At 55.8% G+C, this 15,625-nt stretch overlaps 5 protein-coding genes across 5 annotated transcripts; 2 read left to right on the top strand and 3 right to left on the bottom strand.

Annotated features, from left to right (window-relative positions):
* Positions 1 to 870: 870 nt before the first annotated feature.
* Positions 871 to 4,543, bottom strand: C8Q71DRAFT_798760 (uncharacterized protein; the record flags this gene model as incomplete). The annotated part of the gene is made up of 10 exons (XM_047925837.1): positions 871 to 1,163; positions 1,218 to 1,882; positions 1,937 to 2,102; positions 2,160 to 2,339; positions 2,392 to 2,780; positions 2,844 to 3,161; positions 3,218 to 3,411; positions 3,468 to 3,845; positions 3,893 to 4,105; positions 4,160 to 4,543. 10 exons carry the CDS (start codon positions 4,541 to 4,543, stop codon positions 871 to 873), a joined length of 3,180 nt encoding a protein of 1,059 aa, XP_047775373.1.
* Positions 4,544 to 6,140: 1,597 nt separating this feature from the next.
* C8Q71DRAFT_861242 (uncharacterized protein) lies at positions 6,141 to 6,941 on the bottom strand (the record flags this gene model as incomplete). Its single annotated transcript, XM_047927880.1, has 2 exons — positions 6,141 to 6,783; positions 6,856 to 6,941. The coding sequence occupies 2 exons, from the start codon at positions 6,939 to 6,941 to the stop codon at positions 6,141 to 6,143; spliced, it is 729 nt and encodes a 242-aa protein (XP_047775372.1).
* Positions 6,942 to 7,255: 314 nt separating this feature from the next.
* Positions 7,256 to 8,094, bottom strand: C8Q71DRAFT_726462 (uncharacterized protein; the record flags this gene model as incomplete). The annotated part of the gene is made up of 4 exons (XM_047921763.1): positions 7,256 to 7,388; positions 7,442 to 7,817; positions 7,871 to 7,921; positions 7,983 to 8,094. 4 exons carry the CDS (start codon positions 8,092 to 8,094, stop codon positions 7,256 to 7,258), a joined length of 672 nt encoding a protein of 223 aa, XP_047775371.1.
* Positions 8,095 to 9,225: 1,131 nt separating this feature from the next.
* C8Q71DRAFT_726461 (uncharacterized protein) lies at positions 9,226 to 11,926 on the top strand (the record flags this gene model as incomplete). The annotated part of the gene is made up of 6 exons (XM_047921762.1): positions 9,226 to 9,462; positions 9,526 to 9,893; positions 9,924 to 10,085; positions 10,152 to 10,258; positions 10,312 to 10,719; positions 10,803 to 11,926. The coding sequence occupies 6 exons, from the start codon at positions 9,226 to 9,228 to the stop codon at positions 11,924 to 11,926; spliced, it is 2,406 nt and encodes an 801-aa protein (XP_047775370.1).
* Positions 11,927 to 14,520: 2,594 nt separating this feature from the next.
* On the top strand, positions 14,521 to 15,158 carry C8Q71DRAFT_861239 (uncharacterized protein; the record flags this gene model as incomplete). Its single annotated transcript, XM_047927879.1, has 5 exons — positions 14,521 to 14,627; positions 14,680 to 14,773; positions 14,846 to 14,902; positions 14,956 to 15,036; positions 15,099 to 15,158. The coding sequence occupies 5 exons, from the start codon at positions 14,521 to 14,523 to the stop codon at positions 15,156 to 15,158; spliced, it is 399 nt and encodes a 132-aa protein (XP_047775369.1).
* Positions 15,159 to 15,625: the final 467 nt, after the last annotated feature.

Raw genomic sequence — 15,625 nt, 5'->3', positions numbered from 1 at the left:
GGCACACAACCGCGTTCTCGGGCTTGTAGGATAGTATCTCGTTGACCGGACTTAAGGTTGTTGTACTCTGTCGTGTCCCCCTCTCTTCATACCAAATGGTACACCGAGTTGCCCTCTTCCATGATGCCCCAGTTACTTTCTTTGGTCGCCGCATCCGCACCGTCCGTACTGTATCTTTGCCATCTGCTGTATCCCTTATCGTCACGTCACGCGCATTATATTCATGAATCATTCCACGCATATGCACCAACGGGCCGAGCCGGGGAAGCCGTCAGTATATTTGACTGGTTGAGACAAATTCAGAGCCACTGGGAGCAACCAGGAGCGGATGGGCAAACATTTTGATCGATTATTGACCAACCCAGAGACAACCCAAGAACAACAAAATAAGGCCGAATCAACTCTCAACCGGTTAAAACACATTAAGACACTATTAGAACGGCAACCAACCAAGGGGAAACAGACTTAAAGTGCCAATGAACCACCCTTGAAACAATTTAACCAAAAGCCCCAACAGCCCCTCACCGGTTTGAAGGATTCACAATAACATGTCTGAACTGATTAAACAACACGTAAACATGTTGCATTGAGCAAGCGTCTCTTATAACATGGGTACCTTTGTTGAGTATGTTGCGGCAGGCCTAACATGTTGAAACCGATTATTTTATGTTAAAATACGTTGGAATATGTTTGGGAACATGGGCGGTTTTCCCTGATGTATATAAGTGGTACCTTCCTGTTGCGGCACAAAGCTCTTGGCGATCTGAGACCGCAGGCATGCCCGATGGACACACTACTAGACTGCCTTCGACGCTTAGACAGAAATACTCATATATTCCTATATTAATCCTATGTAGTACTGTTTAGTAGTTAGTCCTCTTCTAGCGTTGCACCTAACAATAACCATTCAGCGGTACTGGCCCACGCTTTCTGACAGAGAGCTCTCATGGAGGCTCGTATGTGTGCCTGACGATGAGCGTACGCGACCAACCCTTCCCGATGCTCTGCTGAGCGGCCTTCCCAAGCATCAGCGCGCTCCGTCCACCAGTTTCTTTGCCAGTCGTGGTACTGCAATACCCGCCTCATCTCCTCCTGAAGCAGCTGGGCTTCCTCTGTAAACCTGTGCGCGCGAGCACGCGTCTGGCACCACTCGATGCGCAGCACTGCAGTACGTTCCCTCATGAGTACTGCGTCGTGTTGGCAAGACTATCACTCACTTTCCTGCTCATCCTCATCGTCGTCACCGCTCCGTGCGCCCTTCGTCGTCCATATCCACGAGACCGTTCGTGTACCCTCCGTCTGCTCGTCTTCCTCCTCTGGATCGGGGTCGGAAATGTGTCGCACGTCCTTGTCTTCGAGTTTCTGCAGTCCAATCTCTCTCCTCCAGCCTGTCTTGTCCAGCGCCGGAGCCAGCCTGGTGAGAGCGTCGTAGCATGCGTCGTACTTTGACCTTGCCTGGGTGATCTTCGTTTCGCACCTCTTGATGACACCGCGCGCACGTGTATTGTGGTGTTGGCCACTGATGAAACGACCCTTCACCTCGAGTAGCTTCCGCCTCGCGCAGACGAAGCGGCGAACATCCTCCAGTGCGTCGTGGGCGATCCCCACTCGTAGCTCCCACTCGATCTCCTGCAGCTTCTGGTCGACAGGGAGCAGGTCTACAACGTCTGACGGCAGGTACAGTGGGAGGTCCTCCGCCAAGGACGAACGGTCTGGCAAAGCAGCGTCCCGAGAACGATGAGCCGCTACAGTCGGCATATACAACTGCTGTGCTGTCTGCCAGGCCTCAATCGTACGTTGTAAAGCGTTCCGGGTGACAATCACATCGCCTTTCTGCAAGTCTGTCGCGCGCGAGCCGAGGTTAGCTTTCTTTGCCTTGAGCCTGCGTCTGCACTAATTTGAGCTCAATATTCATGTCAGGAATCTGAATACTTACTGCTCTTCCTCGTGATCGAGGCCTTGGGACAGGAGAGCGTAAGGTGAGATGAGGTCGTCAAGAGAGGCAGCCGGCAGCGTATTCTGTTTCCTGGCCTTGTTTCGTGCGTCGATCTCTTCTGCCTCGCGCTCGGCGAGCTTCAAGCGAACGGCGGCCATGGTAATTGCTACAACACAAGCGTCGGATTGTGTATGCCAGATAGTATGCTGCGAAGCAGACTCACGCCGGCGTGTGATGGCAAACGGATTGGGACTTGCGCCGCCGGTAGACTCCCAAGTCTCAACCTGGGTCTTCCAAGCTGACCTGCGTTCGGGGTCCATCTTCTCATTGAATGCCTCGAAGGCAAGTACCTTCTTGCTGCGCTGTTCGCCGACATTCTTGACCTTCGTCAACATCGCCGCCGCTTATGAGGCAGTCAGACTGTAGAAAAAGCAACTACCAAGGAACAAACGTACGTAGCCGAGTGATCTTTCGCCAGTTATAATCGGCGAAGACATCGTCGAGCAGGTCTCGGCGCGCGCCCGGCCCCATGTCCCGCGTGCTTCCCGAGAAGCCGTTTACGGCGGACCATCCGCGTTCAACGGCTTCGCCGTCAGTGCGACCGACATACTTGGTGTAGTTGAATGAGTAGTCCTCGCGGCAGCTGGCCTGGTGGGCAGGGAGGTGAAACTTAGGGATGAGAAATATGAACTGGCGACGGGCGCGGTCCCACTGCGGGTCATACTTTTGCATGCGCTCCCAAAAATGGACAGACCATTGGCACGCAATGTCATACGATACGACCAGTACGACGTGATCGCTATCTCGAATGCTGGACTGAAAAATGTAGTCAGTGTTCACGTATCTGCAAAGTGACTGACATGAGTGATCGAACAGTTGCGCAGGAGATGAAATGTACGTAGCATACCTTTCCCCTTTTTGAAGATCGCCAACCGAGCATGGTCTCTTCATGTCGTGGCGGGTACATTCGATTGTTACGATGCCGGTAGCATCCGTCGTCTCGCGTCCCTTCGAGTTTACAAGCCTTACGGCATCATGGTTGTTGCAGGTGCTACTCGTCTCCTGCACGAGATCACTGTACTTCTGGAGATGTTCCTTGTAACCTGCCTCCTCGACGAAGTAAGCATAGCCCCGGTTTAGCCCTGGATCGCGTTCGTTGGTAGAGACTGCGCGGCGTTTGAGCCGGAAGTTTGCGTCGATGCCAACGAAAAGCCGGTAAAGCCACCTAAGAGCATAAATGCGGTCAGTATGCATCTTGAGTAGAAGGGTCAGCGTGCTTACTGTCGCTCAGGTGGTGCAGTCTGCCAGTCATCTGGCAGATTTTTGCCAGGGTGGGGACATGCCGGGCAAACGACAGCGCACTCGCCAGGCGCAGTCGCTTTGACTCCGGCGGCATCATGCCCGCGACCAGCCCTTTTGAACATGCGGAGATTTCGCCACATCCGCATCATCCGCATCAAAGACGGATAGCGGTCCTATCGAAAAAAGCGCCTCAGATGAACCGAGGCAGTCACACGGACTCGTAGCTTACCGGTGGAGGGTCCACGCCCGTGTTGTCGGTCAGGCGCGCAAGGGTCGTATGGAACTCGAACCCAGATACATTCGCTTGGATGGACAGGAGATGGAAGTGGCGGAGGAGGGCGAATGTAGCTGCAGTTTTGAGAGAGGTAGGTGTCGCTGGGAATAGCCTGGCGCGCAGAAGTTGCAGCGTGCGAGATTGGGCATGAGCACAGCCACAGAAGTCGAGCCCAACGCAGTGAATGCCTGAGACGTCGAGAACAACGAAGTCGTCCCCGAACGCTTTCTCCGGGTTGACGCAGGTCTCGCCGGGGGGGTGTCCAAGCTGAATTCGTAGGCCGAGACTCTTGAGATCAACCTTCGCAAAATACTGAGCATCGGCTTGCCACTTCTATAATATCTGTTAGCTTGTACCGGCCCCCGACGTCTCACACCCACCTCCATTCGATGAAAGGGGAGGGCCTGATGCTGACAGAGCACACAGCTCTGACAGTACATTCGGCCATCCAAGCAATCGTGGCAACGGAATGGTGATTCATCCGACCCGCATCGGGCACAGCTGGTGTCCGAGTATCCACAACGGCCTTCCAGCCGGAGCATCTCTGCTAGCCAATCATCAATCTCGGGGGTCCATTCACGGAGAGGGTTGTCCTGTGTGTGACCATTTCGCGTCAATTCTCAAGCTCAAGATCCTCACATACTCACCCCGGCTGTTCGTTTGCGTTTGACATGTTCATCGACGAAGTCCGCAATATCATGGAAGAATTCGATTTGCATGGTCTCAAACGGCTCGTCTGGATCATCACCGAGGTCCAAGTCTCCGAATACCGAATGAAGAGTCGCATCCGAAGGCTTTGTGGCGCTCGGTCTTTCGTGTGAAGCAGAGGACGCCGCGACAGACATATATGTCGTCCTTGCTGAGACATGGGCAGTTGAAGAGGCGTAGTCGATTCGACGATATACTTCTTCCTGTGGAGGTGCTGTTGGCGCAGGCCGTCGTCGATTTCGGGCGGTTGCCTCTCTGTCGTCATCGTCATCGTCGAGAAGGAGGGTCTCTAGACCATCTCGGCCACGTCGACGCTTGACCATGATGTCGATCGCCTGAGCTAGTGCATGAAAGGACAGTTGGTTGAGTCGGCATAGACAAATGATAGCTCAAACATACTCACCGGCCACAACAGCGTGAGATCACCAGGTGCGAGCGGGCAAACTGTGCATGGGGAGCCTGTCCACCTCGGTCCGAATGCGATAAGTTAGCTGCCGAATGTGTGCACTGAACAGGAGATTGCAGCGACAAATGAAGCAACTCGCATTGACCAGGTTGGGGATTGAGCCCGACAGCTGGCATGTGCACATATTTCTTCATCAGAAAAAAGCGAACGCGGTTCTATTCGAAGTCTTTAGCACCGGTGATCCATGGAACAATCTCAATGATTACCTGCACTACCACAACTTGACGACTTGATAATCGATATCCGGCTGGGCATCTCGGCATAGTTGGCATCCGTGAATCCTGGTCGGCCACAACACGATGCTTAGCTTGTGGTATCCCAATCAGAAGAACACGTCCGAGTAATGCGTGGCTTACCTATTAACAGCGATCAAAATACCGATAGACCGCTTGGCCCGGTGCCAGAGGGCGGGAGTGGTATATGTAATCCCATTTGGCCTGACGGCGGTCAGTTGGAGCTCCCTCCGCTGCTTACACTGTCCAGAGATATCCATACGACCACCGGCTACCTGACGTGGTTGGTCCGGCGTCCCTTACGCCACCTGAGCCACGGGCTTGGCTCCACTCCCTTCATGGGTATCACGCAAAGCAGTCCACGGTTACAGTATTGTGATCTGGAAAGAAGCTTCCTTGAGCGGCGCAATCTACATCCGGTCGGTCAAAGAAGCGTGCACTGTCACCGAGTACAGTGGATCAGCTTTTGCGCGCTCTTGATGTCACAGATGAATCTACGTAGCTACTCGGCTGCATAGCTCGAACGGTATATCATCCTGACTGTGCCGGATTGTCAGTGGAAGCAATAGGAGGGCTGGTGTAATGCATCTCACTGTAGGGCTCGATGCGGACTGGGAGGAACGGCGGCGACGATGGTCCTGGCGAAGGTGGAGGTCGCCTTCATCGGAGAAGACAGTAACGGTTGACGTCATGTGTGGCACTGATACCATGCCTCGAAGCAGCAGAAGAAGAGTAAAGTAGAATTGCTTTTCCCTAGTAGTGCGAGGCCCAAGGCCTGAGGTTCGGCATCAAGCCCTTGACGTTGACGCGGACGTGGCAAGAGGAGCGTCGGAGGCAAGATCTCTGATCCAGGTGGCGCCTGGTGCGCTTCTAGATTAGATAGAGACCGGTGCACTCCGGAGTCCAGGGTAAGTACGAGCCAATGGCATGCAGGATAACGGACGCACTGAATGCAGCGTCGACCTGTTCTCAGCGACAAGAAACAACTTGAAGGCCTAGTGGTCTGATAGAATTCTAACAGGGGGTCAGTTGAATCCACAGGAGTGAACAATAGTACCAATGACTATGAGAGTTGCCCTGCATGTTGTTTGCATTTACCGCAGTTGACAGACGGAGCAAGTGAAGTATGCATTAGTACCCGGCATGAACGTCAAGCTTGAACCGCAATGTATTCACAAAACGCACAACTCTCTCCGGCTGCATAGGACAAATCTATACTCCTTACGCTTGTGATACTACGTTCATACATTGCCACAGCAGCCGCCCTTCATTGTAACTGGTACTGTACTCATCCTCCGGTGTCACCATCAAGTCAATCTCCACTTTCAAGGTACAGACAATCTTAGCGGCCCATTCGCGTCCGATGTCCCAGACCAACTGCCCAATATTCCCTCTGGCTCTATCATCCGCATTCATATCCTCCCATGCACGCAAACGTGCAGACAGTTCACCGTTCCAGTATGTTACAACGGCCTCCTTGTCAACGCAATCTGACCACTGCCGCACGCGCGCCAACCCAGCCTCCTTTAGGCACGCGAATTGATGTGCGTGCAACGATCGCTCGAAAGCAGCCATGTCTTGTAATTCTGCTGGTTTCTCTCGGAAGAAGTCGTCCATTTCCCCCCATTCGGTATCCGCCTCCTCGTACGCCTCAGGTACCTCGAGAATGTACGGCGTTGTCCAAAGGCCAAGGTCCTCTGGTGCTTCGGGATCTTGGGCGGTGGATAGCGGACATGGTCTACGTGCGAGCCGTAGGATATCTTGTGCTATACCGGGTATGACGCGGTGGAAGGGACTAGGTATGATGTTCCCTTTACGAGCCGTGTAAGCCCGTTTGTTTTGAACGGCTTTGCGCACGCGGCCACTTAGAGCGAGAGAACGAGAACGCGTTGAGCATCATCACGCTCAAAGTACAATACAAAGTTGAATGGCGTACCGGTCTGACTGTGCATACTTCTTTTGCTGCTCACACTTAGCAGCTTTCTTTTCATCGAGGGTGAGATGACGAGCCTTTCTTCCCATGGTGTTGACTTCGAAGGCCTTGGTCGCCCACTATGTGACTACTAATAGCAGTACTACATGCGCGCTTCTCAACGGTACGTCATTGACTGCACGGACGTGCGTGACATACTCCGCAGCGTCCGCTTATATGCGGTGATGATTCCATAACTCGACATAGATTGACACGCGAGCGAAGGGGCAATACAAGGAAATTACTGATACGCAACGTTTGGACTACAATATGTTGTTTGCGACCAAGAATAATGTCGACACGCGCACACACTGGGTACGTTAAGCTCCCGGCTCCCCAAGAAGGACGTGTACATAGTATGCACTTAAGGTACGGGTACAATGGCAAGGTCGCGTGCCTCAACAGCATCCAGGAACGTGTCCAGGGCAAGTTCAAACGTATCGCAGCGCTTGTACTTGGAACCCGGTACCTCTACAACAAGGGGGGACACCGCAAGCCTGAACGACACGTCAGCATACGCCTGCTTGTTCAACCGTGGCGTTGCACATACCAATGATTGAATATTCCAATCGACCTGCCCCGCGTGACAGCGTAGTAGACGCATGGGTTAGGATTGATGTACACAGCCAGGGCATCTCGGACATCTTGAGGGAGACGATCGAACAGCGTGGGGCCACGCTCCTCTGGCGCCACAGGAGCGACTGCTTCTACCCCCTCGCAGGAGACCTCAACGGGGGTTGACGGACGAGTGGTCCCGACGCCTCGATCTGCAACCTCATACTCTTCGTCGTCATCAGGAGTGGTCCCGACACCTCGATCCTCAACCTCATAGGCTTCGTCGTCGTCAGAATCATCAGGCACCACGACGACGACGCTCGACCGCAAACGTGATCGACGGTCATTCACGGCCGCTGGAGCCGGTTCGGCTGGTGTGGTGAGATGTGAGTACATGACGGAGTGAAAAATAGAAGAGACACACCTAGCCCGGCATGACTCTCGCCAGCCAAAGGCTCGTTACTGGTAGGGTTAGCTGAGGGACCGACGTTAGCAAGGGCTCAGAAGTGAACGCCAACAGAAAGAGGATAGTATACCTGATCCTTGGTGCGTCACAGACGTTTGCATGACAACCGAAACTTGTTCGAGGGTGAAGAGGCTCGCCGGGTTGGGCGCAGCTCCCTGCTCCGAGTCTTTGTGGTCTACCATGCTTGACGGCGAGTTGGGGGCAGAGGCGGTGGACTAGGAGTTGACTGGGCAGAGGCGGTGGACTAGGAGTTGACTGGACGACCCAAACGACAGAGAAGGATCATTTATGAGACCCACTTGCCTCTCGGCGGCTGCCTGATTCGACTGGACTGCCTGATGTACGCCCGAAGAGGCTCTGGCTCTGGAAGCCTCGGTGACTCTGCATCTAAACACTTTGGGACGTATGGCTACTCGCCGCGAGGACAGTGATGCCTCGCGGTGCACCCATATGGTATGACGCCGCCACTTGAGGACCACGAGCTCTGGGGTTGAGCAGTGGGTTGCCATGTAAGCTTAGATTGCTCACAGAATTGGCCTTTGATATCCCGAGGTCGCCGCCACAGCCGTTATGAGCCATATCATTCGAGTAGATGTTACTCACCTTTACCATTTTGGAAGAGATGGCGGCATTGCCTTCCACCGATCCCCTCGAACGTTCTGAAAAAGAGGAGCCCTCACCTCACGGCATCATCTTCGATGAACTGATGTTTGCCTCTACTGCCCACGGAGCGATGTATTGTCTGGTGCCCGAGACTGCGTCCTCGAGGGGCCGAAGTCCTCGCTGATCTGATCTAAAGCATATGAGTTACTGGATACGAACCTACTGCGACACGCGGTGGCGTTGCTCCTTCGCAGCCTTCTGTGGACGAGCGCATCCAGAGTCTTTGAGGCGCAACCATCACCTCCGGCTCCAAGCGGAAGCAGACAATGGTTCTCGGACTGTCATGAGCATACGGTAGCCTAACCTTTTCCGATGAAGCTGACATGAATGAATCCAAAACGAGAACGCTCACCAAAAGCGAATCCGTAGCCATCGCGCTGCAGTGATCACCGCTCTCCCTAATCTGCCGACTGCGTCTTCCTCCCCTCTGCGCTCAATGAGCCTGTGGCTTCAGAACTGTCATGAGCACACGGTAGCCTACATCAATGAATACTAAACGAGAAAGCTTACCCAAATCGTGCCGCAGTGATCACCACTCTCCCTAATCGGTCCAGTGCATCTTGCTGCCCTCTGCGCTCAGTCATATATCGCGAGCCTCAGCGCGATGTATGAAGCCCCCGCTACGCACCTCTGTGGTACATCGAACCAATATGTCCCCTCCGCTGTGGGCTACTCCTCCTCAGGCAGCGTTGTTGACGTCGTTCATTCCGGAGCATCTGGAGCGTCAGCTCGAGCAGAAGCTTCTCCGCTTCTGGCCCAAGTTATTCACTACTTGGTTTGCGGCGTTTCCCGAGGAGCGAGTGTTGTTTCCGGACATGAGCGCGGATGAGCTGTTGTCCGAAGAGCAGAAAAAAGCAGTTGGCGCAGCCATTGCAGCCCGGAAGAAGGTATGTGTCCTTCGAGACGCAATTCACGTGGCTGGTTAAGACTCCGCTGACACTACCTCCTAGCAACTGAAATCGTGGTACGGAAACCGGTCGGGGCAAAAGGGCCGCAAAGCCCGAGCGAAGCCGAAGGTCTCCCTCAAGCTGCTCAAACCGTCAAAGAAGCGCTCGCTGGCCGCCCACGAACTCTACAGCCAAAAGAACTACGACGAAAAGATCAAGCCTATCCTGCAGGCTCGGATTGACTCCGGCGAGATCAGCACCAAAGAACGACTCAAGTGCTCGGTGGAATTGGCGAAGACTCTTCTTGCGCAAGAACCGGCAGAGGTGCGGGAGGAGATTGAGGCGGAGGCGGCCAAGCTCAGGGCTGCGAGGAACGCCTTAGGATCGGAAGGTACTAAGGACACAGAGTTTGATCCACATCGCGTTCAGGCGTAAGTTCCCCTCTTGCATTTGACGTGCAGGAGGACTGACAAGGATGACCACTATAGGGTCGTCGACGATATGGGGTCTATATTCACACAGTTCTTCGACAACATGCATGCGATGACAGGTGGTAGCTGGTTCTTTTTCACTATGGGATGCGGTGTCAACCCCGATGGAGGATATCGCTTCGAAATCAACACGTAGGTTATTCACCAACCCCGGTCTTCGCTCGAACTGACACGAAATGTTTCGTCCCATGGGCCCAGACACAGCTCCGGTGTCGCTGCTGGTAACATCTCGTTCAGCCAGGCCAACCCGGAGGCCGTCGCCGCCCTAGGAAAGGCATTCCTTGCGTGGGTTAGGCAGGCGATGTGTATGTGGTTGCGGTTGTGTCCTGACCTTGCCCAGTTACTCACGTTTGTGTAGCTCCGCAGATCTACGCGCACATCAATCGTGCGTTGAATCGCAGTAGTCCCGACAGCGATGATGGCGGCGAGGGTGTTGGCAAGGACGGCGGCGAGGGCGGCGAAGGCGAGGACAAGGGCGAAGGCGAGGACGGCAAGGACAAGGACGAGGGCAGCAAAGACGCGGACAAGACCAAGGGCGAAGATGACGAGGACAAGGACAAGGACGAGGACGAGGACGAGGGCGGGGGCGAGGGCAAGGGCGGGGGCGAGGGCGAGGGCGAGGGTGGGGGCGAAGTTGGCGAAGATTGTCACGACAAAAGGCATGAGGCGAGCGACGTGCTCGACCATGCTGGAGCCGTGGCTGGGGAAATCAACGCAGATGCGTTGTCTAGCCACGATGGAATGGGTGATGGACAGTGGGCGAGTGGTGAGCAATACCAGATGGCTTTGGGCGAACCCAGTACATTAGCACTTCACTTCGGGGTTGCACGCTTTAACACTGTGCACCAGACACCGGAGAGACGGGCGCCGTGGCAGCTTCTCCTACATTGCTCGCTGTGCCAAACGCCCTTCTACCTGGACCGACAATTGACTTTACGAAGACCTCGGCTGAGGTAACACCTCCCGTGGCTCAGTCGACGTTCGACTTCACAGCGTCGGATTTCATGGAAACAAGCCCGATCATGAACCCACTGTACCCTGATCCTACCACGTTTGTCGGCGACCCCGGCTACTTCTCCACCGCCCTTGTGGACGCTGTGACGCCCGATGCTGCGTATGGCGGCTACATGGGTGCGGGCTTCACGCCGGGTCTGGGCGGCATGGCGGCGATGCAAGGAGGGTATGATTATCCGCTGCCCGCTGCAGGGGGCATGTACGCCGACAGTTCGTTCTATGGGTCATATCACCCGGGTAACATTCTGAACCCTGCTGCGACGTCATTCAACGGCCATCCGCCAGCTCTCTGGTTCAACAACCCATACAATCTTCCGCCTGCATATCCGATGCCTGGCCTCGGGACCGCAGTGCATATGGCTACTTCGAACATTCCCTCCATGACTGCCGTACCGCGCGCGCACGCCGCACTGCCCCCAGTTAGCTCTTCCTTTGCTCCTACCTTCGCTCTTGCGACCGCAGCCATGCCGTCGACCCCTGCCGCTGCGGCCGTGCCGTCGACCCCTGCGACGCCTCCTTCTACAGCTACCGCTCCCACTGCGCCCGCTGCCCTCGCCGCTCCTATTCAATCTGTATCCGTCGCCGACCACCCCGTACAGGCAGATACAGTTCTACAGGACACTACATCAAAGGTAAACAACGCTCCGTCCCTGCCTGCTACTCAGGGAGCAAGTGCTATCTCCCAGCAGCAACCGGTGCCTACCACCAACGATGGGCCAGTGCCGGTGGCAGTTCCTGACGGTGGAGCCATACCGACTACGCGTCCTCAACGCCAACACCGCCTGCCCGACCGATTCCGTGACTCTGTCGACGGGGCGCCTGTGGGCAAGAAGGAGAACATGTCGCTTGACAAGGAGAACCCGTCGTCGAAGGGCACTGGTGCGAAGACGAAGAAGAGGAACGCCGGCGATGCCGATGCTGGCGCGAACGTCCCCAAGAAGAAGCACCGCGGCAAGTAAGTACGTACCTTCAGTGTTTGATCTTCTAATGTTCCTTGGCTGCGTGCGATCTTCTTGAGACTGTAGTCTTGTCACCGTAGTAACATAGTCACTGTAGTAATGTAGTCCTGTCACTGTACGGTCGTGGTGTATGATCTAGCAAGTGTCGTCGCAGCCGACGAGACTTGTTCCTTTGTGCGATGAATGGTGGGGTGGTGGCGGTGGGGGGTTTGATACGAGAGAAGGCACCTGCAGTGCGATTTATACGTGGAGACGGCAATGTATGACTTGTGCGAAGTATGTATAACCACGGTGTCATACATCAGTGTACACGTGCGGCACATAAGCGTAGCGTCATGTACCGTTATATACGCATCCGGCGCACAAGCACGGCGTTATTTATTGATGTATGGTGTACGCCCACGGCGCCATACAACCGTGTACGGCGCATAAGCAGAGCGTCATGTCCCATAATATACGGCGGACGCTTACGCCGTCATACACCAGGGTACGACGCACAAGCGCGGCATTATGGATTGATAATGTATGGTGTACGCCCACGGCGCCACACATCAGTGTACGGCGCATAAGCAGAGCGTCATGTACCGTAATATACGGCGGACGCTTACGCCGCCATGCATCAGTGTACGACGCACAAGCACGGCGTCATTTATTGATGTATGGTATACACATCAGTGTACGATGCACAAGCGTGGCATCATGTATTGTTTTGCATATGGCGTTAACGTCGAGTACAACCACCACGGCGCCATTATCGATGTAAGGCACAAATCCGCCACATTTGTTGGAGTCCGTCATTCATACACGGGCGATGCACCAGCACCCTGACTGAGGACAGGGCAGGTACAGAGTAGAGCAGCATGGGACGGGGCAGCAGGGGGCGTGATCCAATCAGGGCAGTAGATAGCCTGGGCCAGCAGCCGAAACGGATGTCGCATAGCCACGTCGCAGCGAAGGGCACGCGAAGTCCCAACGTAGGTGGCGTCGCGGCGAGCAGGCTGGGTACACTGGCAAGTTCCAAACGATCCCGATCCATGCGTCGAGCAGTGCGCGGTTAGTGTCGGGGTGAGCGCGCTAGCGGGGCAGCCAGGAGCAGTGCGCGGGCGGTCGGTAGCATTGCCCGGAATGGATCCGCCGGCGAGTAGCAACGTGGTAGCGTTGAAGGCGGCCCAATCAGGGCAGCGGGCGCCGCCGGCGCATTGATGCGGCTGGTATATCTATGACTCACCAGAACCCTGGCTGCAGCTGCAGGCAGCAAGGGGTAGTAGTCCACGGAGCGCAGGGCAGCGGCGGCGGGACTGCGCAGGGCGGCCCGACGCGGGGGCAGCGCGGGGCGGGATTATAACGGGGCAGCCCGCGCAGGCGGTCGCATCGCCCGGAATTGACCCGTCGGGCAACCACGTGCATTCGCCGCGCGAGGCGCGATCCCGACGAGGGCGGCAGTGGTGAGGGGAGGGTGTTCAATTGCCGGGGGCAATGTAACACGGTGTCTGTACATGGCATCGCCCGGGATAGACTCGTCGGGAAACCACGTGCATTCGCCGCGCGAGGCGCGATCCCGACGAGGGCGGCAGTGTTGAGCGAGGGCGGGCATTGCCGAGGTAACAAATCAACGCAACCATGAATCAAACACGTTCAGGCAGTACAATGTATCGCGCGGTATTCCCATACATCGCGTCATACAAAACAAGCGCAAAGGCTCATACAACGCGTGGTGGAGTACTGATACAAGATTACTGCAGCGGCTAGGCGGCGCGATGTATGTATTGTATTTGCGCGCCACGTAGCGGTAAATAGTATATGAATATGCCGACTACGACTGGACCGAGCTCACCTCTGCCTTTGTCACGAGACCGGAGATATTCTGACATTGTAGTCGGTGGGATGGCGGGCAAGACGGGCAAAGAATATGCCAAAGACAGACCACCTGAATACATGTTAGAAGCAAACCCAAAGGTTCTGACCATAATCGACGTACGCCCAACCGATGGTCACGAAGAGAGCCGAAATGAGCTCGCGCTCTAGGACGGAGATGAACGGGTTGGCGGGTGGACTGAGGGCGTCTCGATGCGAACATGACGGAGAGGGGGGGGCATCGCGGGGACCGTGGTAGGAGCCGTATGGGGGCTCATTGTCGTCATCGCCGAGACGGGGGTCGTAACGTAGGTTAGCACGCCAGCTGATGTCGAGGAGGTCCAGATATTGAGAATGGAGAGGGAGAGATGGTGGAGGCACGGGAGAAGAGGGAGGTACTCACATGCGGGAGAGGGGCACGCCCTCCGAGTCGCCAGAGGCAGCGGAGAGGGCTCTGCGAAGTGGACGCACTCCGGCTGGGGGCGGTCGGGGTCGGCGGGCGGGCGATCGTTGTCGTCCTGGCCCGGCGGCGTCGGGCGAGGGGGCTCGTGCACAAGGCAGACTGGGGCGGCCGGGGCTGTTATATATGGGCGTCGGACATGACGGGGAGAGGAGCGGGGAGCGCGCAGAGACGTGCCGCGGGCAGGAGCGGACAATGGGAAAGAAGACAACCGCTCACCAACGCGCTTCCTGTCGATCAACACGCCGCACGTGCCTCCCTCTTCCTCTCCCCGCCGGCCATGGACGACCCAAGCCGCCTGCCCCTGCCTCTGCAAAGCCTTCTCCGCTGCCCTCGCGACCCGTCGCGTCTGGCCCGCCCACAGACCCTTCAGCGTCAACTACCGCGGTATGTCTTGTCTGATCTTCATCCGCCACCCTACCTTGCTCACTCCGGACAGGCGTACTCTCCGAGGCGTGCCCTCGAGTAGACCGAGGAGTGCGTCAGCGACACGCTCACCAATTGCGGCGATGCATTCATCCGTGGCAACAACGGTCCGTCTTCCTTTCTGCATACACCTTCTCCCACTCGCTAACCCCACTCAATCCCCCACTGATGCCCGTTAGGATACACTCGAGCACTTGCTCGACGCATCGCGCGAGGGACGGGCCCGGACGGCGCGCGTTGGAGCGACGTCATAAAGGCCTCGCAAGCACATGTACAGCGGTGGCGGTAGGGGGCGGCTTCTTATTTCCTGGCGAGCTCTTATGGGCCGTCGAACGAGGACTTGTTCCTGCTCATCGGGATGTTCAACAAGGTATGTAACCCCTCGTCCTCTTGTTTGCGTTCTGCTGACCGCCTCTCTAGCAAATATAACAGGTCAAAACTGTTCCGGAGCCTCCGCCCGACCAGCTTGACCTCGAGATAAACCGAGAATGAAGAGTTCTTGCCCGACAAGCTTCGCGCGCACCTCGCGCGTCTGTGCATAACCGTCGTATGTACCCACCTTCTGCCTGGTATGTTCAAGGGACTCGGGAACTGACTCAGATTGTCAGTGTCGCTGGCTTCCGCAAGCGCATCGCGCGTATTCGCTCCTGAAACGAGCTGCGTAGGACAGCAGGTTTTTGCGCCGTACGCCTCGATCTCCTTGTACTCCGTTCTTACCCTTCCCCGACCCTCCCGCCTCGCAGGCCTACTATATCAGTCGTAGTCGGCATATTCATATACTATTTACCGCTACGTGGCGCGCAAATACAATACATACATCGCGCCGCCTAGCCGCTGCAGTAATCTTGTATCAGTACTCCACCACGCGTTGTATGAGCCTTTGCGCTTGTTTTGTATGACGCGATGTATGGGAATACCGCGCGATACATTGTACTGCCTGAACGTGTTTGATTCATGGT

Source organism: Rhodofomes roseus (assembly GCF_022264815.1).
Source record: "Rhodofomes roseus strain CIRM-BRFM 1785 chromosome Unknown C8Q71scaffold_22, whole genome shotgun sequence".
In the NCBI taxonomy this organism is placed as follows: domain Eukaryota; kingdom Fungi; phylum Basidiomycota; class Agaricomycetes; order Polyporales; family Fomitopsidaceae; genus Rhodofomes; species Rhodofomes roseus.
Note: the sequence above shows the minus strand (reverse complement) of the source record. Positions and strands in the feature narration are given on the sequence as shown.